The sequence below is a fragment of the Neltuma alba genome, unplaced genomic scaffold (assembly GCF_004799145.2).
Source record: "Neltuma alba isolate B1F8T4 unplaced genomic scaffold, ASM479914v2 tig00004368_pilon, whole genome shotgun sequence".
Classification (NCBI taxonomy): domain Eukaryota; kingdom Viridiplantae; phylum Streptophyta; class Magnoliopsida; order Fabales; family Fabaceae; genus Neltuma; species Neltuma alba.
In genome coordinates this window covers 1-23,348 of record NW_021633677.1, presented here as the reverse complement: position 1 = coordinate 23,348, position 23,348 = coordinate 1, and the positions used below count along the sequence as shown (strand labels likewise).

General features: G+C 36.8%; 3 protein-coding genes and 1 long non-coding RNA gene across 7 annotated transcripts; 3 read left to right on the top strand and 1 right to left on the bottom strand.

Moving 5' to 3' along the window:
- Positions 1-7,530: 7,530 nt before the first annotated feature.
- On the top strand, positions 7,531-8,054 carry LOC114744443 (uncharacterized). The gene is made up of 3 exons (XR_003740101.1): positions 7,531-7,604; positions 7,858-7,930; positions 8,016-8,054. It is a non-coding gene; the product is annotated as an uncharacterized LOC114744443 (long non-coding RNA).
- A 1,705-nt stretch (positions 8,055-9,759) lies between these two features.
- Positions 9,760-13,435, top strand: LOC114744441 (flagellar radial spoke protein 5-like). 4 transcript variants are annotated; one of them, XM_028932611.1, is made up of 9 exons: positions 9,760-10,124; positions 11,005-11,089; positions 11,253-11,369; positions 11,685-11,749; positions 11,840-11,928; positions 12,028-12,107; positions 12,410-12,521; positions 12,792-12,911; positions 13,029-13,435. In XM_028932611.1, the coding sequence occupies exons 1-9, from the start codon at positions 9,812-9,814 to the stop codon at positions 13,212-13,214; spliced, it is 1,167 nt and encodes a 388-aa protein (XP_028788444.1). In that variant the 5' UTR covers positions 9,760-9,811; the 3' UTR covers positions 13,215-13,435. The 4 variants fall into 4 exon arrangements, with proteins under 4 accessions (XP_028788444.1, XP_028788446.1, XP_028788445.1 ...); XM_028932613.1 differs by having other exon boundaries at positions 9,802-10,124; positions 11,005-11,081; XM_028932612.1 differs by lacking the exon at positions 9,760-10,124 and adding an exon at positions 10,300-10,739.
- Positions 13,436-14,763: 1,328 nt separating this feature from the next.
- On the top strand, positions 14,764-18,872 carry LOC114744442 (uncharacterized). Its single transcript, XM_028932615.1, has 7 exons — positions 14,764-14,931; positions 15,169-15,228; positions 15,816-15,965; positions 16,673-16,746; positions 17,125-17,243; positions 17,744-17,827; positions 18,477-18,872. The coding sequence occupies exons 2-7, from the start codon at positions 15,222-15,224 to the stop codon at positions 18,568-18,570; spliced, it is 528 nt and encodes a 175-aa protein (XP_028788448.1). The 5' UTR covers positions 14,764-14,931; positions 15,169-15,221; the 3' UTR covers positions 18,571-18,872.
- Positions 18,822-22,653, bottom strand: LOC114744440 (DNA polymerase epsilon catalytic subunit A-like; the record flags this gene model as incomplete). The annotated part of the gene is made up of 10 exons (XM_028932609.1): positions 18,822-19,451; positions 19,955-20,061; positions 20,434-20,643; positions 20,726-20,896; positions 21,054-21,164; positions 21,357-21,423; positions 21,662-21,725; positions 22,126-22,148; positions 22,253-22,515; positions 22,594-22,653. Coding segments are annotated over 10 exons (1,437 nt in total), but the record flags the coding sequence as incomplete, so codon positions are not given.
- Between the last annotated feature and the right edge of the window lie 695 nt (positions 22,654-23,348).

The following is a 23,348-nucleotide window of genomic DNA, read 5'->3' as shown; positions in this document are numbered from 1 at the left end:
CTAGAATACTCTTGCTAATCATGTGTATTAGCTAGAATTACCATTTGATAGAGTCTTTAACATATGCAACTACTATAAGGATTACTTTTACGAAAATAGATAAATAAGAGAGACAAACTGGATTATGGTCTTATGTATAGGACCAAATTGAAAGTTAAACTAGTTTTTATATTAAGAATCATGTAGTACATATACACGGAAGATCGAAAGAATTATAATGATTCGCTCGATTATACCATAAATATTCATCCTTTACTTATTTCATTTGAAATTCATTAAGAATATAATGAGCCACACGTGGTAAATTTTCGGGAATATTTAAATTGGTTCCCGTGGTTATCCGGTTATCCCTTCTACTTATCCCAAGGAAACAAAACAGTAAAATAATAAAATATTGGTATTTTGTAGGCTGTTCCATGGTTCAAGGCAAAAAATTATCATTCCACCTATAGCTTATGAAAATCCCAAATCCCGTCTACAATGGCAAACCGAACTTTACTCTTTTCTTCACTTGACATTCATCGCATGTCCATGTGGACCCGCACATACTTAACATCTGGGTTCCGCGTGATTGGATTAATACACATCACCTGTGAATTAATGCATAGTTCTATCTCTCTCTCTATATATATATAGAAAGAACAACTAATAATTTGCTTCAAATATAAAAAAGAAAACAACAAAAACACTTTAGTGACAATTTAAAATAACTTATAAGTAACTTTTCAATCGTAATTTACGAAATACGACACAAGTATAAGAGAAGAGTTTTGAGTTGACTTATATGAAACGAGTTCATAAGTGATTAAAACGTAATCCCAAATCTGCAGATAATCAGTTGAGTGTGGTATGCGTAGAAGTTAGACTTGAATTTAGCAGTTTTATTATTCATCAATTGCACATGATTTAGTAACATGTCATAATTCTTGGTTCATGCATGGTTCAGTCAATTCAGTATAAATTCAAATCTCCTAATCCATATACAAATGAATCATCTTGCTTTAAAGGGGGATTGGTTTATAGCTAATATGTAAAATAGAAGGCAGGTACTTCAATTTCATATTTATTATTTAAAAAAAAAACATATGAACAATGGAACACTCAAATCATTATCCACGTACACTCCATCCTATCACATCATTATCTCCTAAGTCAGCTTCACGTAGCAAGCCATTCACTGGGAGTGAGATATTAATGAAAAATAAAGGACAACGGAGAAAATGTCAGGTTCAATGAATTTATAGCATGGAGAAAGGAGAAGGACGGCTGCATGCATGCGTTTATCAGATGATCCCCACCCAACAAATCTCGGGAGGATGTAATCTGAAGCACGAGGAAAGGTGCAGTGGCCAATCCATCTTTTATATCATTTCTTTATTTCTCTCTCTGATGTTTCTAATTAAGTTATCCTGTCATGTCAATCCTATCGCTTCTGATTCAATCAATGGGACTTCATTAACCATTTATTAATAACGAAAGAAGAAACTGGTAATCATACACCGTCTACACGTTACAGGAAAAAAGACGAGCCAAAATCCATAAATCCGCTTTAGAAGGTGCCTATATACATGTTTTCTTTATGGAATAATATAATTATACGCAGCTATATATATATATATATATATATATATGGTGCCGGCTTCTTTACTTCAAACCTCAACATTCTTCAAAAACTGAGAACGTCGTCTCTCGAGATCTTGAATTCTCTTTGTGATGTTAGTCATGGATGTGTCTACATACATCTGTAACAGCTAAACTAGTTCCTGTTCCCACGTCATTTTATAACTTATTATTTTTCATTACGGTATATGCATACATATGCGTGCCTCAAATGTCATCAAGTGATTATATATCGAATATATTTTGCTCTATTAATTAAAACACCATGAGCTTGGACCACATATTTCTGCCAGATATCTGGTTGTATACGGAGCCTAATATGCAGCAATAAATCACACCTGTTGCGCTATTATTACGTGACCTAGCTTGTTTTCAAGTGGGCCCTTATAGGTAGAGAGAATAAAAGCTGTGTTTGGCTACTTTTAACTAATCGAGTTGGCATATTCCAAATTCACAAGCTGAGACTCAATTAGCTTTACAGCATTATGTTACTGTTTAACAATGTTAATTAACTTGGCAGCTAGGGGCCGGCCGGGATGAATATATAATAAAACCTTGTCCGTTTGGACGCACCATCATCGATTGTGCAGTTTTTATTACAGTAGTATAGGTTTTAAATGAATTAAGAAAGGGCCGGAAAGAAATCAGACTCGTGTTTTATAATACAAAATGTGCGCGCTCCTCAGTAACATGTACAATCGAATCAGATCAATGTTTTCTGTTGGGACAGAGAGAATCAAATTAAATCACGGATCCTAGGGTAACAAATATAAATATACACACACGAAACAAACATGTGTTAATATTCAAACATCAAAAGCCGACAAGCAGAGATATATGTTGATGATGCTCCCAGAGATTCCTTATTATCTGCTGCAATAGTTTTTTCTGGTGTCAGCTTTAAATACTGACCCGGAAAGAGAAGGAAGAAGAAATAGTATAGTACTATTCCTGCATTCCCTTTGTTAATCAGGTGTTCCTCGTGCTTTCAATTGGGCTCCCATTCCAAGTCACCCACAAAATGATTATACTGCCTTTTCATCTCTCTGTGTTGCGTGGTCCATAACTCCATACTCCTTTTAATTTCTTTTAATCAATTTTCTCAGAATATAAGCCTCTAGATCTTGTGTGCAAGTGCGAGGTATCCCCAGAACTTTAATGGAGGGAGCGTCTCTGTCTGTGCGTGAAACAGCCTGGCTAGGAAACTAATAAACACGCTTCATAAAGTTATGTCGTGTCATATCAGTTAAATTGAATTGACATCGTAAGTGATTGACAGAGCTAAGAGAGAGACCGATCGAGCTATAAATTAGTAGTAGCTTTCGTTCTTAACTTCAAGTTTGCAGTTGGAATTAAGTTAAAACTCAAATCTTATATTAAGGATTAGAAATAGTATCAGGAAGAGGGGATTAATGTATAAATATATGTTTGATTAAGTTCTTGCAGCTCATAAGTATCCAAATCGCATCCAGGTTTTCCGAAAATATATATGTGGAGCTCAGGTACATGTTTAATATATACACACAGAGCTTAGCCACAGTTTATGGCTTTTGGGTATTCTAGATGTGAGTTGACACCAAATGAAGTGGGAAGAATCGTCGACACAATTAATGATATTGGTAATTAATGTATTGGCACGCATGATGGTTATTCTTACTTCTTTTAATAAAAGCATCTACAAAATTCACAGCAGTACCTTGCGATCTGTTTGTATAAACTTAGCCAATTAAAAATTAACAACTGGTGGGTAAGAGAGTAAGTGCGTGCATGCGTGCTTTGTGCTATTCTCAAGAAAATCATCCTTCTCGCACTTGGCGTGTGTGCACGTACGTGCGTTTGAGAAAAAGACGAATTTTTTACACCTTTTTATTACTATTATGCCTTTTATAAGTATCTGTATCTATGTAGCGTTTTTAAAGTCACGAAACCTGTGTTAAATTTGCGAACTCCAAAGCCTAGTTAACTCAAATAAACTTTTGCTTGCTAAAAGAACAAGTTTAAATTTGCTTGTTTAGAGAAAAAGGGGGAAAGGTAAGATGACGTATATAACACTGAATTGAAGTCTCTAATACTAATGGTCATTTAATTGAATCTACTATTAACCAAGATATATATAACGTGAAACCGCAAATAAGTGTCATTTTCATTTTCGACTCTGACATGCATCATGACATCAAGTTGAGTTTATACATACGTTAGTGCTTTCATTTCATCATCACTACTCTGCCTCCGGCGGGGCCCACAAACGCATTTAGCAACTCACGTCAATGCCGTCACTCATCATCATCATCATTGTTTGCTAGACACGTATACCCTCAAGTAGCGAAACAGTAAATATTGTCATTTTTTTCAATAAGATTCGAACCTTAGCTCTTGTTTGATATAAAGTGTTGAAAGTGAGGCATAAAAATTAGGATTGAGATTAAAAAATATTAAATAATGTTTAATATGAGTAATTTTTTGTTACATGATATTAAACAATTTCATGTAAGTAGGATTGGGAAATATCACCCTGTGATATTTCTGAATCCCATATATATGGATATTTGTCCAATTCTCATTAATAAGCAGTTACTCAGACTAAACACTGTTTTAATGTATTTTTTTTAATCTCAATCCTAATTTTTATTATCATTTTAATGTTTCGTACCATTTTTATTCGTCAAATTTTCCCAACAAAAATTTAAACTTTAATTCAGCAAATTCGGAAGAATTAGCCTTTCTCGTTAGGAATTGTTGGTACTCTTCATTATTTCCATGTAATGGAACTGGACAAAATAATATGAGAACGATGAAATTCCAATTGGACATAATAAAATGTGGCCCAGAGGCAAGATGAATATTGGGTCGAAAATGAAAAATTGGGCCGGCAAAATACATAGAAATGTGAAAATGGGCCTCATATTTGTTAGCGCATCGCCACGGCCTGCACCCTCGTCATTTCTCGCGTGGTTTTGTTGGGATGAGATAGTTATCAAGGAAAAATCTTGAGCATAATCCGTGTCATCTCTGGTGCACTGTTCATATTATATGCCAGCTCATCACTGTGCGTTCCTTTTCTTCTTCTTCCCGCTCCTCCTCCTTTTTTTTTTTGCTAAAGCAGATGTATTCTCTTGTTAGAGTTAATCTTATTTGAGACACTGTCGGATACTAAATATGAGCATCTCTCCCAGTGGGGATTCGAACCTTGGTTCACTACGTTGTGGGAGACTAACTCCTTCTGCTAGACTCAAACCCCATTGTTTCTTGCTCCTCCTTCCCTGATTCTCGCCTTCAAGGCTCAGTTCTTAGATGGCTGTGTCTATTATGAAAAGCCAGCTTCGCTGCTTCGTCCAGTCCATGAGCGAAAGCTTATATCGTTTTCACTTCTAAATTCTAATTCATTTTCATGTGTTTGTAATTCTTCTTCCTCTCTTCTCTCTCTTTAATGTAGTCATTTTTCTAATGTTAGAAATATTATTCGCCTCTTTCCATGGTAGATGGAATTTGCTTTGATTTGTTCTCTCATAAATGGCTTTGCTTTCAAGCAGTCTTTAACGGTATCTCAGCTATTTTCTCAAACTTTCTCTATCTTAGAGTTCACGTTTGGCGGATTTCCCCCCCTCATATTTCGTGACTCTTGACGAAATTTTTCTACTTTAAGAAGAACATTGTAAGATTTTTATGAATCCATTCTATTAGAATACAGTTTAAAGCTTATAGTTTGTCATGGTTTAGTTGTAAGTGTGGTCAAATAATCAAACTATCTTGCTTACATGTCATCTTGAGTCTCTAAGTTTCAGCTCTATATAAGAGTACCCACTGTACCTCTTCATGGAAGAAAAGTCTCTCCACTTCATTTTTTCTCTATTTTTATTCACTTCTTAACCCAACTATTAAGATTAAAATTTGAACAGTTTAGATTTCATATTATATGAAATATAATTTTATAAAAGATTTTTATTACTGTTTTAAATTATCATAACTAAAATTTAGTGGTTTAATTTTATTTATTTATTTTTTACAAAAATTAACTTTCTATTCACAATTTTATAAAATATGAAATTTGGACTGTTTAAATTGCAATCTTCTAGTTGAGATGGGAAGTGGAGGGAAGTAGAGGGAAAGAGAAGTAGAGACGCCTTTATCCCACCTCTTAACTATCATCATTGAATGAGAACCAGATTACGTTTTCTATTTCTTTTATATTCTACATTTGGGCTCTTTCTTTCCTTTTAAAATCAAAGTATTTTGAAGTTATTATCTTTATTATTATATCATCGACCTTTTTTTAATTAAAAAAATCACATCAACAGTAATGAGCCAGGTGCATGGATTTCGCTTTTTCTATTTTACCTTAGGCACTTTTCAAGCAATAAAATTGTGTTTTTCCTTGTTGCATAGTGTTGATGCTGAGAATGGCAGGCGTGCATGTGCTGAACTTCTTCATGCTTGTGAAAGGAAAGAGTAAAAATTAGGAAGGAAACTCAATCATGCGTTTTAAGGGCTCATGCTTAACTCTGAAATGTTAATTTTTTTTTTACTGCATACCTTATAGCCTTATTTGGATTCGTATCATTCAAGCAGGGAGTAAAAATAACTGCCTTGCCATTTGTCATTGACAATGGCATTAATGATAATTTGCAAATTTTGGTGGTTAATTACATAAGGGCTCATGCTTAACTCATGACCTTCTGGCAGAGTCTGTTTTGAATGACTTCTCATTCATCTATCTGGTATATTTTGTTTCTATCTTCAAAATTTCAAATCTGTCTATAAAAAAGAAGCACCTTTTATGCAAGATCATCTCTTCTGACTTAAGCCTTAACTATTCTTCTAGTTTTCTCCTTTCGGGTTGTTTCGTTTGTGCATCCAACAGAAAATGACTTTGCCAATTCTCAAAGGATTGCACCAGGAATATTTGCATTCATTGTTAGACGAGGTAGAAGATTCCTTGTTGAGTGTATTGTATTGTGATCTATGGCTGGGCTGTTTGCCCAAGGACACCTCCACCTTTAAAATTGTTGTGGTTTTCTCCCTGATGTTTCTTTTGTTTGCCTATCTATGGTAGACTCGCCAGTTGAATTTATTTAAGTGTACTGAGATATCATTCTTCTATCATGCACTAGCCTTTTCTTTTCAAAACGATGTTGCAAAAGCAATGCTCAGATCTTATATCACTTTTCTTCTGAAATTTTTTTCAGGGTATAATGAATGATCAGTTTCATAGAATTCATTCTCAGAGAAGATCTGAGGAACCAGATTGTGTTGTGAAGCTCATTGAAGCATACTTCAAAGATGTGGAAGCGATCCTTTCAGATCTTTCGAGTCATGCGTAATGATAATGCTTACTTCATGGACTGTCCATTTAAGCTGATCGTGGAATTCGATTTTCTAACCGGTGTCTCTATGTCTACAGTGACGAGTCATATGTTGACTTAACGAAGTTGTCTGCCCTTGCTCGTGAAATAGAGGACAAGAGCAAAAGGTAGCATGCAAAGTCTATCCATCACAATGCCCTTTCACCTTTCTTCAGGATTGGAGATGGCCATTCAGTCTTTAATGGGAGTGTATAGTTTCAAATTGTTATACAATTCTATGAAACATTTTTTCCTAGAAAATGGAAATTAGGGGAATGTTCATCAAAGGAAAAAGAAGAGGAAACACAATGCCCTCACCTCTCTCCTCATACTTTTCCCCATGTTTTCTCTCTTACGTTATCATGAATAGTTTGTTCACAATATATTAACCCAAATACTTGATAAAGTTCAATACCGCAATGTAGCTTATACAACACTCAACATTGTTCGAGCTGCAACAGTTAGGATTCCATGTTTAGGGAAGAATAACGAAGAGACTATGATGCCAAAGAGTTTTGTAGCTTCTTATTAGGTATTTGGAGCTGCATCTTACATTTGTTGATGGTGTTACAGCATTGGTGCAGAGCATGTTAAGCTTGCATGTCCTGGTCTGATTCAGGCTTGCGATGAGAACCATAAAAGAAAGTAAATGCTCTGTCTTATTCAATCATTTCAATTTATTATTTTCCATATGGGCAGATATACTTTTAAAGAATTAGCTTGTTCATAACTTCATCTTTCATTTAGAATTGAATATATTCATGACAGTTCGCATCTATTTGGATTTGGAACTCTGTATATATTTTACCAACGTTCTTGTTGATTTATATTATGAAGCATGGCATTATCGTGTTACATATGTGTTTGCCCCTCTTTTTATGGAAACTTTGCTATTCAGGTTTGATCGAAGCCTCATGTGGGTGAAAAGTGAATTTAGTTCTACCAAGACCAAGTTGGAGCCTTACATTCGGGTATCCTACATTGCTTCTGCGATGTAAACCTTTCATCCTAATCCGTATATTGCAACTAATAAGGTAACATGATCTCTCAATGCAGATGGAGCGAAGGATCATCAGATACATGGAGTCAAAAGCAGAATCTTTATCCTCGAGTTGAATTCTCTCCTTCAGTTAGATCAGAAGAACTCAATCCCTTTCTGAATCTTGTTTTGATTTAACTCAGTGGTTATTGAATCATGGGTCTTCCTCTGGAGGATCCTCTCATGCAGTAAAGTGATGCTTCTTCCGCTTCTTATTCTAATTCATTCCTTCTGTTTTTCATTTTCCTTTGTGCGTTGTGTGCCTCTGCACAGTTCACATTTGGATTGTAGTTCTCCCATGTCCAACATTTGAATGATGCTCTTTAATTATTTGTGATTGCCATCTTGCTTCTTTCCTTTCATTGTGGAAAGCGTTTTTCAGGGAGCATGACCTTGGAATCGTGCAGCCGTTATCTAACCAAAAAATGAAGGCAAGCACGCCGCACATTATTCAAATGTTATTGACAAGGAATTTTCTAGTCTTAAAAAACGCATGCAAGCTGACACGTTAATAACTGACCGTTAGCATAAATAAATAAATGAGTAAATTGAACATCCCAAAAATAGAGCCGGTTGAAGTTATATTTGCAACTGAAATTACGGGGAAGTTAAAACTTCGAAGAACGAGAGGATATGGTGATGGTGCTCTCGAAATCATTGGTGGAAGGTTTAACATACCCTCCCTCCAAATCTTAGATGTGAAGTTACTAGTAATTGAACTTGTTGAGAGCGGAAGGAACGAGGGTGGCAAACCTTGATTCACAACTACTAGTGGGTAATATCGAGGCTTTCTAAGCATTTAAGTGTCAAATTGTGATTTCGACTCTCTATGACTATAATATATGCGTGATTATTAAAAAAAAATTAAAAAAACATTCAAAGTAATATTTATCTCTTTCAATGAGTAAAAACTAGAAGCGTGTGAGAAGGATTCAACTCCTGGGCTTACGTAAGAAATGAAGTCTACAGCCGGGAAGCCTGAAAACGAGAGTATTGCTTTCTGAGTTAAATGTGGTTGATGAAAGGCATGTTGCTAACATCATTTAACATGTTCAACGTCAGGTAAAGTGGTATCTAATTCAAAACCTAACCGAAGCTTTTATCAGTAAGTTTGATGGTAACGGAGCTGGTTTTTTTAAACTCATGTGATGGCTCAAGCAGGGTGTCATATTAACGAGCTTTTGTGATCATAACCTACAAAACGCAGATAGTAATTCAAATACAATGGAAGTCCCATTCACGTGAACAGTGAAGAACGACGACGTCGCAACACAGTAAGTGGCATTTCACGTGTTCATTGAATAACTGATATACTGTTCGTGTTAGTGCAAAACCTCAAGCCTTTCATGCTCCTTACATATAAAGGCCTCAATTTGGGCAAAAACTGCCATCTCTTCCCGATATACCCTCTGAATTTATGTTCTCCCTAGTTCCCTAAAGTGACCGGCTTTTATAGCTTTCCTTTTCCATAAAGTTCCTCTGAACTTGTAGCTAACTGCGCAAACTTGCCATTTTAGCTGCCTGTCAATCATTTTTGGGCCAATCCCGCTTAAAGCAAACTTGTAATTCTCCGGTACTTTCTATTTCTACTTATGGGCTGGTCCAGTATGGTGCTGACTGCTGAAAGATAAATCAAACCGAACCCAACTTAACCCAAATCCATATGGGCTGCCCATATATTATAGGCCCACTTGACAATGAGCGCAATTAAAAAAAAAGATAGTGGTGGCGCTATCGTCATTACGGTTGAGAGAACGAAAACAGGCAAAACGTCTTATCTTCGTTCTGCGCCCTTGTTGCCCCTGTCCTAGAAATGGCAGCCGTCGGGAACCACCCCCACCTACTTCCCAACCTCACCCGCTTCAAGTGCACCAGAACGGGGAATAGGACAAGGTTAGATACGCGTGGGCTCTGTGTAAGCTCGGTTCGGTGCTCTTATGGAGTTTTGAGTGACAACCGCGAAGTCACATTGAGTAATAAGAATGATTCCTTAGAAATCTGCCGAGTTCTGAATGGCATGTGGCAAACCAGCGGTGGCTGGGGCCGAATCGACCGAGACGCCGCCGTCGAAGCGATGCTCCGATATGCCGACGCTGGCTTATCCACTTTCGACATGGCTGACCACTGTACGTACAGTAAAGTTCTCAGACGCTCTCCACGCGTCCTATTAACATTTTGTTCCATGTCAGATAACTTCTTACGTGTCTAATGGGCCCCCGGCTGCGTCTGTATTTAATAACCGAAAAACCAAATATAGAATTTATTTATTCATTAATATTTTTAAAAAGGAGAAAATTAAAGGTGGAGAGCACATAGAGGTCGATTTAGGATAGAGCAGCGACACTGCGCGCCCGTGTGTGTGTCTCTATCTTTACTTGGCTATTAGAACAGAAGAAACTGCTGAAGTTATGTAGGCCGTTGTTGACACTTGTGTTTGGAAATGGCATTGTTATTGCGTCATCCGTTGAGCAAATTCACCTTCGATCCCAATGATACACTAACTAGGAGGGGTATCACTGCACGAAAATGTAAGCATTTGAGGCCATTTCAATGTGTGCAAACAGAGGATAGCCGGCGCATTGTCGTCAAGAATGGGAACGATTCATTGGAAATTTGCCGGGTTGTGAATGGGACGTGGCAAACGAGCGGTGGATGGGGCAGAATTGATGCAGATAATGCAGTTGATGATATGCTTAAATATGCTGATGCTGGGCTCACCACTTTTGATATGGCTGATATATGTATGGAACTTGCACGATTAAACTTACCTTTAGTCGTCTCTTTGTTTGTATCCGTATGACCCTCCGTAGGGAAAGGATTGAGCTTGTACATCTTTAAAGCATTCTAAATCTTCTAAAGATGCCTCTGGAGTAACTAATTAGTTGGGTAGCCTATGTGATCGTGGGATATTGTTAATGTTCTTTCTTGACGTAAACCGCTTTTTATATGTTGGCCAAAATAAATGTGAATTGTGCGCTTCATGGCTCCCTTTTACGAACTTTTCAGATGGACCTGCTGAAGACCTTTATGGCATTTTCATCAATCGAGTTCGTCGTGAGCGCCCACCTGAATTCTTGGAAAAGGTCAGAGGGTGAGTTCTGAGTTGATCATGTGACTGAATTGCTTTTTCACTGGTCGAAGCAAATTTCAAGTAGTTTACGACCTCATCCACCAAATATACTATGTAGAAACTTTCAAATTTTTAAGTATGTTAGGGAAGTTAATTTCTTTACCTATTGTGTCATGTGATGCAGTCTCACCAAGTGGGTGCCACCGCCCGTTAAGATGACCAGTAGCTTTGTGAGAGACAGCATTGATGTTTCGCGAAGAAGAATGGATGTCGCTTCCTTGGACATGCTTCAGTTTCATTGGTAATTTTAATCCTAGTGTTGATCTTGCGGTTGTTTGACGTTCTTCTGGGAGTAGCGGGTGAGACAGCGCTAATTCCTGTCAACATGTTAACTTGTTAATTGGTTTGTAACTCAAAAGGTTAATGATCGATATGTTGAATAATATCATCCATATTGCTTTCCATTTTCTAGCAAACTCTTTATTCAGCTCGACTGTGCTTCTCAAATGAGTGTTTGACTTGATTCATCTGGATGAACTCCATTGGTAGTTAATTTTGATTCCTCTGGAGTCTTAAGTTTCTTCTGTTTAAAAAATTTACTCTGCGATTGATTTAGGTGGGATTACTCGAATCCTGGTTACTTAGATGCACTAAAACACCTCACAGACTTAAAAGAAGAAGGTTAGTATTATTTCTGAATAATTGCATAGAATTCACGTGCAAGTCCTAACTTCTTCATTTGATTGAACAACTTAACATAGTCATATGCAGGTAAAATCAAGACTGTTGCCTTGACAAATTTCGATACTGAGAGACTGCAAATAATTCTTGAAAACGAGATTCCGGTTGTAAGCAATCAGGTAAATCCACGTGCTCTAGCTTGTCAAACATTTGTTATTGGCATTACTGATGTTTTCCTCCCAGTCAACTGAGTTCCATTGGAACTTTTCTATCTTCAGGTGCAACATTCAATTGTTGACATGCGTCCCCAACAGAAAATGGCAGAGCTTTGTCAGCTTACAGGAGTCAAACTTATAACGTCTCTCTCTCTCTCTCTATCTATTTACCTGCGACATAATCAAACTTGCAAACCCCCCCTTCCTTTTCTTTTCCCCTGAAATAGTCAGTAGTTAATGTTCACCAGTATGAAGGGAATATGGCTGGAAATTTCCGAGCTCCAACAAGTTTATATTTGAATTTTACACCTCATGGCTGGGATAACAATTTATTATATTCTTTGTCCAGAGAGTTCTACGAACCTCTACCATTTTAGTAACACAGCATCACTAGTTGGCCAACAATACTTTTATTTCTTCCTGAATAGATCATTTTCTGTTGCAGGTATGGAACAGTAATGGGTGGTCTACTGTCTGAGAAGTTCCTTGACACCAACATAACTATTCCGTTTGCCGGTCCTCCATTAAACACTCCCTCCCTCCAGAAGTACAAAAGGGTATGGATTTCTTACCTTCATTATTTATCATGAGTTAGTTTAAGAAACTCAATCAATTGAAGTTTCTTCCACGTCTGATTTTCATTACACTGAAAACTTTGTTAAATAGACAAGCAAAAGCATAAAAGTTTGGCCTAGAATAGGCGAGAACAAATATGCGATTGTGCGCATTGGCTTTCTGCCTGTATGAGACCATTGTGAGAGTGGACTTTAAATTTTTGTCCTTCTATATTCATCATATTCACTTTAACTATTTTGCATATGTAACAGATGGTAGATGCTTGGGGAGGATGGAGTCTGTTCCAGGGCCTACTTCGGACACTCAAACAAGTGGCTTCGAAGCATGGGGTTTCGATATCAACTGTTGCTGTTAAGTACATACTCGATCAGGTAAAGTTACACACACACACACACTATTTTCAGAAAGTTGCATATCATTTTGAGATGTCACGTGTGTAAAAACTCATGCGAATATCCCTTTCACTCTGGTTTTTTCCAAACTTTCAGCCCGCTGTAGCAGGATCAATGATTGGTGTCAGACTTGGCCTGTCTGAACATATTCAAGACACGAGTGCCATCTTTTCGCTTGTTCTTGATGAGGAGGACGTTAACAGCATAAAAGAAGCCTCAGGGAAAGGAAAAGATCTGCTTAAAGTGATTGGTGATTGCGGAGATGAATACAGGCGTGCATGATCACTTGGCATATCAACCACAACCTGGCCTATGTTCTCGATTGCATAGAAGAGAAAGTTAAAAGGACAAATATATATATAAAAATATAAAATCTTTAGCCCCATGTGACTTTCGTCATGTTTCGTGTAATACACAGAAAATGTTATCCCATTAACGCTCACATTTGTGTTAACAACAGAGGAATTAGTACTTTATGTTTTCATGAACTAGGCTTCTATGTCCTTCAAAAGGGCCACTTGTTTTTTCGGTTGTCTTGATGAAAGAAGCAATAACGCATAAATCAACCTATAGCATTAAATGGGGCAGAAACAAGGGGGCGACGAAGAGACTGACCGATTTCGCGCCGTAAAAAGGAAAACACAGGATAAAAATTCACTGTCTGTAGCAATGAGATCATCTTTGAGTCAACGCGTCCGGAGAACTCTTCGGGTTAATAAAACGCCGTAAAAACGAGAGGTATGTGCAAAAAGCCGAAGTAATTGATGTCAGGGAGAATTATCAAGAGGTTTGAAGAAAAAAAATTTAATTATCAAAAAATTTTAATAATAAATGATTAACCTATTGTCATTTCTTATTATGAGACTTGTGATTACTTACTCTTCACTTGTTAATAGAGTAATTAAATTCTTTTCTCAGGATCTTGATGTATTCATGCCTCTCTTCTGACGCAGTCCCAGGTTTAACCTGTTCTTCTCTTTCTTCTGAAAGAAAGGTCGAAGATCAGTGATTGAAAAAATAATAATGAAACTTCAGTCTTCCGGTGGATGGTTTTTTTGGTTTATTTTCTTCTTCTTTTTTTTTTTTAATGGACTGAATTCAGTGGATGGTTTCGCCTCACGAAACAATTTGCTTTCTTTTTTCTCTCACTTATGCCCTGATGACTTATTGGGGGAGGTCTTGTTTAATTCCTCGTACACATCAATTGAACAGTGCCATATCGCAATATAATATAATGTACTCATTTCACAATAATGTTTTCAAGTGTCTTTCAGTTTTGTTTAACTATTATAATAAGAAAATTTTGTTAAAATGTGTGATCTTCAGATCTATGCGCGCGCGCACACATTAATACCAAGGTAAATGTTAATCAACCTAGCCAAAATTAACATCAAAGCACAACAAATTTTCACAACGAAGGAAGGCGACATCGTTAATTGACTTATTTTTAATTGAATTTCATATTATATATGTAACCTTCATGCAACCTTCAATATTTTTATTTTTTCCATGCAATATTTTATTATTATAATAATTTTTTATAATTATAGTAATGCTGATTTTTGTTGGCAAAAAAAAAGAGAGAGAAAAATTACAATAAAGTCCTAAGAAAAAAATAATTACTAAATAAGTTTTAAAAATTGTTATTTTTTTACTCTAATATTTATCATTAAAAATTGTTTAAGTCGTTGAGATTTTTTGATAATTATTTTCTCTCAACAGCTCATTTTTTTAAGAACTCATTGAAATTCTCCGAAAAAAACTGATTTTCTTCGTTTCGCTGCGAGTATTTCCTCGCCTTCATTCGCAATACAGTATAAAAACAACGAACCTGGACGAAGGTAATAACTGGAACTCAGACTCAGGAGAGTGAGGGAGAAGAGAGTGCATGAAAATTTCGAAGTGAGGGTTGAAATCGAAGAGCTGAGCTGAAAGAGCAAGAGTAGAGTCCCAGACCACAGGCATTGGCGTGTACTCTTAAGCTGCCGCGCTGCATCAGGTATCTTCTTCGTTTGATTTGCTTCACGCCATTTCTTTCTGTTTTCTTTCTCTTTCTTCATTTTCAGATGCATATTAAGCTGCTTCTGCTGTATTTCTTCGTCTAAACTCGTCTCTATGAAATTATGGTTGCTTGATCGCTTCTTTAGTTGACTTTCATATGTTTGATGAAATGCTGCACTCAGGATTTGCATCTTCCATTGCATTGTTTGATTATCATACTCCCTTTTCGTTGCAGGATATAGGTACCTCTTTTGAGTTTCTGCGCCGAAGACTTACCATCAAGCAACCATGGATGGTACGTGAATTCAGGAACTCTGTTATTGGATTTTACTTAGGCCGTCTCAGTGATTAGTGCTGCGGATAGGTTCTGCATCTTGTTTGACGCTGATTGTGCATTTGATTTAAGGATTCTTCATCTTCACGAGTAGACGATACTTCCGATTTTGCTGTTAAAGATGCTGTTCATGTTATAAATAGGTTCCGTACTATAGGATAGGAATATCATATAACTATGTAAAATTTTAATAAAGGCTTAGAATTTTACTATTAATGAACTCTTTATAAGTGTGATGATATGAGAATATCTTATCATTAATACAAATAGTATAATCTGTACCGTTATTATAGGATCAGATATTATTCTGTTAGGATTTTATTTTACTCATTACGAGTCATTAATACCTCGGCTCCTTTCATGTGTATAAACCCTTTGCTCGACTATCGAATACACACAACTTTCATATCATCTTCTATTTCTCTATAATAAGATTGCTTATAACATTCCATGTGTATAATTTCATCCTGCTGTTTAGAAAGGCTTAGTTTTTGACAATTGATAAACTGTACCTGATTAATATGCTTATAACTTTCTGTGTGGTTCAGTTGACTCACAGCCAACCATGGAAGAGACAATATTGGTTGGGGATGATCTAATGATGGGGCCTCCATCGCCTCTAGTCCCACCAGAAATAGCCTCCCATGTGCTTGAAGGTGTTGATTTGTGTGATGAAATCCTGAGGAATCTATTTTTGTGTAAGTACTGATGTTTCCTTTGTAAGAAGTTTCAGCTCCTTCTACAGAAAACCACTTCAAATGGTGTAAAACCGAGTTGCTAGTGGGGGCTAAAACCAGGGATGGTCACTACATCGTTTCACTTCTGGTTGTTATGGAGCAGATTAGATATCTATAGATTATTTCTCTCCAGCTCTGGTCATACATTTCAGCTGAGGTAGAAAAAGAGTGTAGGCTGTTATATGTTTTACTGATGAATGAAGTGTTTGAACATTTTCTAGGTTAAAGAAAATAATTCACGAGAGAAAAGAAGTACAAATACGAAAGATTAGCAATCCTCACAGAACAGGGAAAAAGTCTAACGAAGGACAGATCAAAAGAGCAACCAGTCCCTGAGCATGATAGCAAATTGACTCCATTGAAAACCTCATGCAGAAACCCATTGAGAGGCAGGGAATGACCATGTCCCTTACAAGTGTCATAAGAAACTGTTGAGCTAGAATTCTTATTTTGCTCTATCTGTGTGCATTAGATGCCAACCGAAAATAGGACTCCTAGACCACCTTATTTTGGTCATAGTCCCAACATGTATACAGGCAATGCCCTCCAAATAGCCTGAACAAACAAATACCTTGACCTCCTCAAAAGTTCAGATATTTGAAGATCAATGTTAATTGTGAGTCTTTTTATTCAGAAAAACATTACTCAGATTTATTTAAATGTTGCAGGCTTGCAGATCAACGACGTTGAACCATTCTGTCAAGACGAGATTGCTCTATATCGCCAATGTGCTGAAAGGAGGGTGAGATAACTGTGACAGATACGCTTCACTCAATGGCTTCATCTTCCATTTTACTGATTGAAGTCATTTGTGCTCTCTCTTATTTATCTCTCGACATATGTGCAATATTCCTCTAATGTTAGTATATGAAGATGGAGATGTAGGAAGTGCAATTTTATGCTATTAGATTTGTAGGATAAGTAGAATAAGGAGATGTCTTCAAGATAGTAAACTTGCTGTCTCTCTCTTCCTTCTGCCTTATTATTTCAACTCCTTTATTTTCTCTGTAGCTCCTGACATGTTTGCTTTATTTTTTCACTACTTGCATTAGAAGTGGAGGTGTAAAAGGAAACTAAGTTTGTATGATATGATGTTCCACTTGGCAAAAATTATTTGCAGGATAAGGAGGTAAGAAAACGTCTTCTAGATAGTGAATGTAAATTGGGCTCTTCCATGCCTTTAGATGATGCAAAGGAGAGGGCTGCTCAGCTTGAGTCAGAAGTTACATCATTGGAAAGGTATATTCATTAGTATTTTACTAAAGAGATGCAAACTAAGCTTATATTTATGAATAACTTGATAAAGCTTTTGTTATTATTTCAAAAAACAATTTTCTGGGGAATGACTTCTGTTAACATGATGGTGATGGTGGCTGTGGTTGTTATGGTTTATCTGCTGATTGAAATGGTTTAACGTTTCACTGTAAATGCACTACGCCACTTTTTCCTTTACTATTAGTGTGTATTGATCCCCAATTGGACTGCAAATTATTATCATTACTTAACGGTAACTATGTAATTCTATTATTATTTTTCTATTTGGAAGTGCAAAGTACATCCTCAATTGACACCGTTACTTTTTTTTTTTTTATTTCTTTATTCCATACTATGCTAAGCACAAATCATCTCCTCAATGTGTCACTCTGACATCAAAGTCTTTCTTGTTCAATTCATGGTTATACAATGCAAAAATTCACGTATTGAATACTGTTATTTGTCTTGCGTGGTACAATTTACAGGCACTTGATTCTTGCTAGTGGGGTAGGGGGCATTGAAGGATTCCGCCAAAGATGGAGCTTGCATGGTCGCCTTACTGATACCAAGTAATTTCTGTGAAGCATATCATGGATAGCAACATGATTTCTGTAGTTTTTATCCTGTCATGGTTATTCATGACAAGTTTCCATGTTTTTCATTGCTATAGCATATTGTTAAATAGCAATGTTTGCAAAACTGGACCAAACTGGTGAATTGACCACTTGTTTGGTTCAGTTCATCCCCTGAACTTGGAAAATTTTCAGCTAGTGTGAACCAATCCAAACTAGTGCGACCCAGTCATAACCCAGGTAGCCTACCGGATTGGGTGGGTTATCCAGGTCCTTTTTTTTTTTTTTAATTGCCAAATCGAATCCACTGTTTTGATCAGTTTAATAACCAACTCGGTTTTTAATACCTTATTGAATAGTGTTATTAGCTATCCATTGATGCAAGTGAGTTACTTTTACTTTAAATTATTGCTGCCAACCATATTAATTATCAGAATATCATCAATTAGAGTAGCCAAACATGTGAATGAACAAGTGATTGATGGGCTAACACGTACATAGAATTGTTACTTGATAATAATGGTTATTTTCAGTAGTGAAGTTCTGACTGTTTTATATTCAGGTGTTTGGCCACTGATAATATGCACATATTTCTCTAAGCTTCAAAATACCTCACTGGTTAACTTAACCTATGAATTTCATGCAGGAGCAGATTGGAGTCTTTGAAGAAGGGCATAGATGGCAGAAAGAAGGATGAGCCTACGAGTGGTTCAACTTCCAAAAGATGGTTCTTCAGGTGAAGCTGCAGGTGTTGCCCGCTTAGTTCGCTCACCGAGATTTACCTACCATGCGTTTCTTTCACCATTTAAAGGGGGTTGCGACGTAGGATTGCAATTATGTGTTTGGCGAAGACGTTGGAAATGATTGCTTTTTTAATTACTTTTCTAGTTTTCGTTCTACCTTACTAGAGAACGTATAGGCTTTTGAAATGCCGTAACACATTGATTAAACTCAGTCTCGGTTTCCTCTTGGGAAGGCACAAATAGTGTACTAGAGATGTTGATACCTGATCATTGATCGATATAAATAATTTATATACATATTTTACATACCTCTAGCACTAACCGAATAAAAGAATTAAGTCTCAAGAAACTGACGATCTGAGAGATGGTATTAAGCAGGCCAGCCAAGCATAATCGAATTTTCATTCTTTTGTTTTTTTTTTGGCTTCTATACAAGTCGAATTTGACGATTGGTAATGCTGCCCGGGACATCTTCGACGTATGTACGCAGTGACCGTTGCCGACTAAATGTTAAGAGCTATCTCAACTCTAGAATCCATGAGGTGCATTCCTGAAGGAGCTGGAATTTTTGGCGAACAGCTATGTTGTAGAAAACCTGCATCTTATTGCGAAATTCAGTTCTATCTTCCTTGCACTTGTATGATCCCGCACAAGCACATTGCTCAGCTAAATGAGCAGCTTTAACCTGGTAACATCTGACGCACACCAGATCTTGCAAGTGGTATAGCCGTTCTCTCTGTCGTACAATCTGAAGAAGTGCATTTTCCATCACCTCACGATCATATGGCTGCCCACACTGCGGCACGCCACAATGCCACTCCTGACTTAATAAAGCTGAGTCACGGCACAAATCCAAATCTCTGCAATCATTGCAGTAGCTGTCCAAAAGATTGGAAAGTCATGTTAATAATGGCACGATGATCGACTTGAGAGCTGTGGAGGAGGAACTATAAGAGATTAAAAGATAGAGCCGTAACACTTGTGAGCGCAGACTATATTTTGATTGGAAAAAAAGACTTCCTTTTTGAAAGATTTTGCGGTTGTCACGGATGAAGGTCCAAGAACGAAACACATTGGAGAAATGATTTTGATTCTTTCAATGCACGAATAATAACATTATCCACTTGGAACGTGATGCACAGTTCTCGGCAAATTCAATTTGATATAATTGGCAAATAGATGATAATACCCATATTCAACGAAGGCAAACTGCTGCTTTACCTGACTCTCAAACAAAATCATAATGACTCAAGTACGAAGAAAAAACATGTGATGCGTATGACGTGATTAATTTTTAGAAGGTACCGCTAGGATCCAGCAAATTTATAACATTAATTACTAATCAATAATCAATGAATAATACTAGTATAAAACTTGTTACCTGCAGATGACATTGGGTAATATGAATGAATGACTCGGATCACGAAACTCAGCTTCTGGTGCAAACTCCCTGACCCGAACAAATCTCAACAGATTCTTTCTCATGACCTACGAAGCAAAGGACAAACAGAATTGTTACCTTGCTAAGCATGGGGTACCGTAGGAATAGGAAAATTTGCTGCCTTACAAGGTTATCCAGTTCAAATTATTTAGGCAGGAAATCAACATTCATGGTTATGAACACTACTGTTTAACTTCTATTTTTGTCTTGATTGGAGAGGAGTAAATAACAATAGTCGACCCCTAATTACGGCTCACGATGATGAAATCATCATCATCATTTTTTGCCGAAGATCTTCCCATTATTGGCCTATTATGCAACAGTTGACTGTGCAAATCAGGCACTGTGTGACCAAAATCACAATACAACAGTCAAGTTATTTATAATTTCACGATGAGGAATTGTTCGTTAGATATTACCAGAACGTCATGCTGCACACTCTGGTCCAGGGCGAGGACGGCACAGACATGCTTGATAAATTCCAAGGCTGCGTCCCCTTTGTGGAAATCAGCCGCAAGTTGAGGATTGCCAGATGATACATTCTGGTCTTTTTCTAGTCTTATCTCCTTCATATGATGCATAATATCGCCAACAATTCCCAGAAGCTTGTCTGTGAAGTAAGAGCTGATCTGCAGAACAGAAATGCGAACCAAGTATTATGTGGAATCAAGAGCTACAGAGCGTAAATAAATTTCACTGTCATTGCTATACCTGTCCTTTAATATATTCCGTCACATGTGATTCAAATTTCTCTGCAGCTCCAATAGTGATTGATGGGGTGCAGGAGTCGCCACTTTGTGATGAAGCCGGTATTGCAGCTTGTCTTTGTGCATAGTTCCAGGGAATGTACATGAATTGAGAAACAATGAAAACAAAGTGATCCTGTAGAAAGCCAGAAGAATTCCGGATAACATAGGAATGGAAAGAACAATCAACTCCATGTTAAAAGGATAACCAACTAACAACCTAATATAATGTTCTAGGTTCTTTTCCTGTATTAACTTTTAGATTCATATTATAATTCATCCTATGAATTTACCTGGATTTTCTTTGGCAAGTATTCGGCAATGTTCCAACTTGATATAATGTCAACTTGAGATTCGTCATTAATCGCATCATCAGATTTTGCTGGTATTCCACCATAGTTATACTACAGAAGGCAAAGCAGAATGACTTGATGTAAGTATTAATTACATCTGTTCAAACAAGCAAAGAAGCTCCTTGGCTATGTATAATTGCTTCATCAATAATGAATAATTTGTAAAAAGAAGGAGCGTAGAAACTCTTGCACCCCAAACACATATAGTGCAGGCTAAACAACAAAGGAAAAGGCTGACCGAACCTGATCCATGAATAGCAATGAGTTCCAGAACTGAAGCGGTTCAAGTTCAATCCATTCAAATAGATCTCTATAGAACAGGCAATACCCAGAGTTAGAAAGGGTATGAACTAAGTGGTTATTCCACAACAAAACGAGGCTCATCAGGAACAAGTTGTAAATGTTTCACTCTCAAATGAGGTCGTGGATCAAACTGTCCAACTCGTTGCCTTTACTGTACATTTCTGTTATCTTCGATTTTAAAAAAAAAAAAAACTGACAATATCATAGATAAGTGTTATAATTTCTATGGCACTGAGGAGACAAACCTAGACTGCAGAGTTCGCAACAAACTATCACAGTAAGCTTTGGCTGCAGGCAGATCATGTTTTCCTGTGTCCACGATATTTTTGAGAAGTTTGCAAAAACAATTGATGCACCCAATTTACGGAGCTCCGCCAACAACAATGCAAAAACTTTTTGCATGACCTATAAATATTGATGGGATTCACGGAAAAAAAAAATTTAAAGATTTTATCACATAAACATAATTGACAAATCTCATGATTTCAACAGGCCAAATTTAAGGGGGAAATAATTGACCATGAGGAAAAGCTTTACCATCTAAGAAAAACTTAAATGAATCGAGTCAATCTGCCATTGTAAATTTACTATCACATTTTGGAGGACAAAGTGAATGAATTTAAGGCAAAGAAAAGGAAACAAAATAAAATTCATCATGTGCAACTGTCACATGCATCATATAGCGTCTTTTAATGTACAATTGCTTTACCTTGTGAAGGAGCTGGTGAAGAGCTGGATCATGAAGTTTTGATTGAGGGCTGAATTTGAGAAGGAAAGATCAAAGAAGTCATTAAGCCAAAAAGATGAGAATGGGAAGTAAATAGATAAATTTGAACCTGCATAGCCATCGATATAGATGTTGCAATATTGCATCAGCATATGCATTTCCAGATGTAACTGCATCTGCAAGGCACCGTTGGATTAACTGCTTTAGGACTCGAAAAGCACGTGCACATGAAGTGGCCTCATCAATGCCATTCTGATCATTTATGGCAAATGGTCCAGAGTTTATGTCATGATCAAACCCTAACAAAGCACCTCCTTCCAACTCATTGACTTGGTTGCTTTTTAGAAGAGCATCTACAGCCAGATGGTGAATCTGCAGAAAATTACGTCCTTGTTAATTTTTAAAAACTCAGTACAATTGGTGAAATCAAGTAAAGATAGACGTCCAAACCTTTAGCTCTACTGTAACTCTTCTGTAAGCTCCAGGGTAGGTAAGAACAGGTTGGTGGACCTATTCCCAGAAGGCACGGCATTCAGTTTCAAGATAACAAAAATATATGCATGCTGAAAAATCAACTATTGTTATTACTACTACAACAACTACTATTAATATTATAAAAAGCACATGCTTAACAAATTGGGCAACAATAAAAGTTAAATATCTTTTCACCAAAAAAAAAAAAAACAACAAATATCTAAGACAGACCTCATCAGCAAAAACATCTCTTCTTCGTTAATTCCGCCTAAATCAGGCAGGCCATCATCAGATATCAAAGTACCTATAAGAGAGAACTCTGATCATAGCTAAGCAAAATCATCTATTTCAGGGATTAGGAAAGCATTATAATCGAAGACAAGGTGTAAGTTTCAGTTTGTACATAAAACACAGAATAAAGAACTTCAAAGGAAATAAGAACCTGTTGATTATCCCTCAATGCTCTAGAAAAAGAAGATATCTGCTGTAAATATGAGCCAGTCAAGTTCAAAATTCCCTAATGGCACCTGTAGCAGAAAAGTTGAGAATCCCATTGACTATGACAACAACAAAAAATATATGTGCTGCCAAAGGTTTTGAATGCTTACATGAGCATTTTGAGAGAGAGATTCTCTCATTCAGCCACTGGACTGAAGCAGCACAGCGATGCATTCCAGTTTTGCAGCAACTTGTTGCCATCCAAGAATCTAGAAGGAGCCAAAATCAAGCAA

Excerpts from the sequence above, each read along its gene's own strand:
- LOC114744441 (XM_028932611.1), top strand. The coding sequence starts at position 9,812 with ATGGCAGCCGTCGGGAACCACCCCCACCTACTTCCCAACCTCACCCGC. Across the intron at positions 11,750-11,839 it reads CACAGACTTAAAAGAAGAAG|GTAAAATCAAGACTGTTGCC; the intron begins GTTAGTATTATT and ends AGTCATATGCAG. Across the intron at positions 12,912-13,028 it reads TTAAGTACATACTCGATCAG|CCCGCTGTAGCAGGATCAAT; the intron begins GTAAAGTTACAC and ends CCAAACTTTCAG.
- LOC114744442 (XM_028932615.1), top strand. Across the intron at positions 16,747-17,124 it reads GCCAATGTGCTGAAAGGAGG|GATAAGGAGGTAAGAAAACG; the intron begins GTGAGATAACTG and ends AATTATTTGCAG. Across the intron at positions 17,828-18,476 it reads GGTCGCCTTACTGATACCAA|GAGCAGATTGGAGTCTTTGA; the intron begins GTAATTTCTGTG and ends AATTTCATGCAG.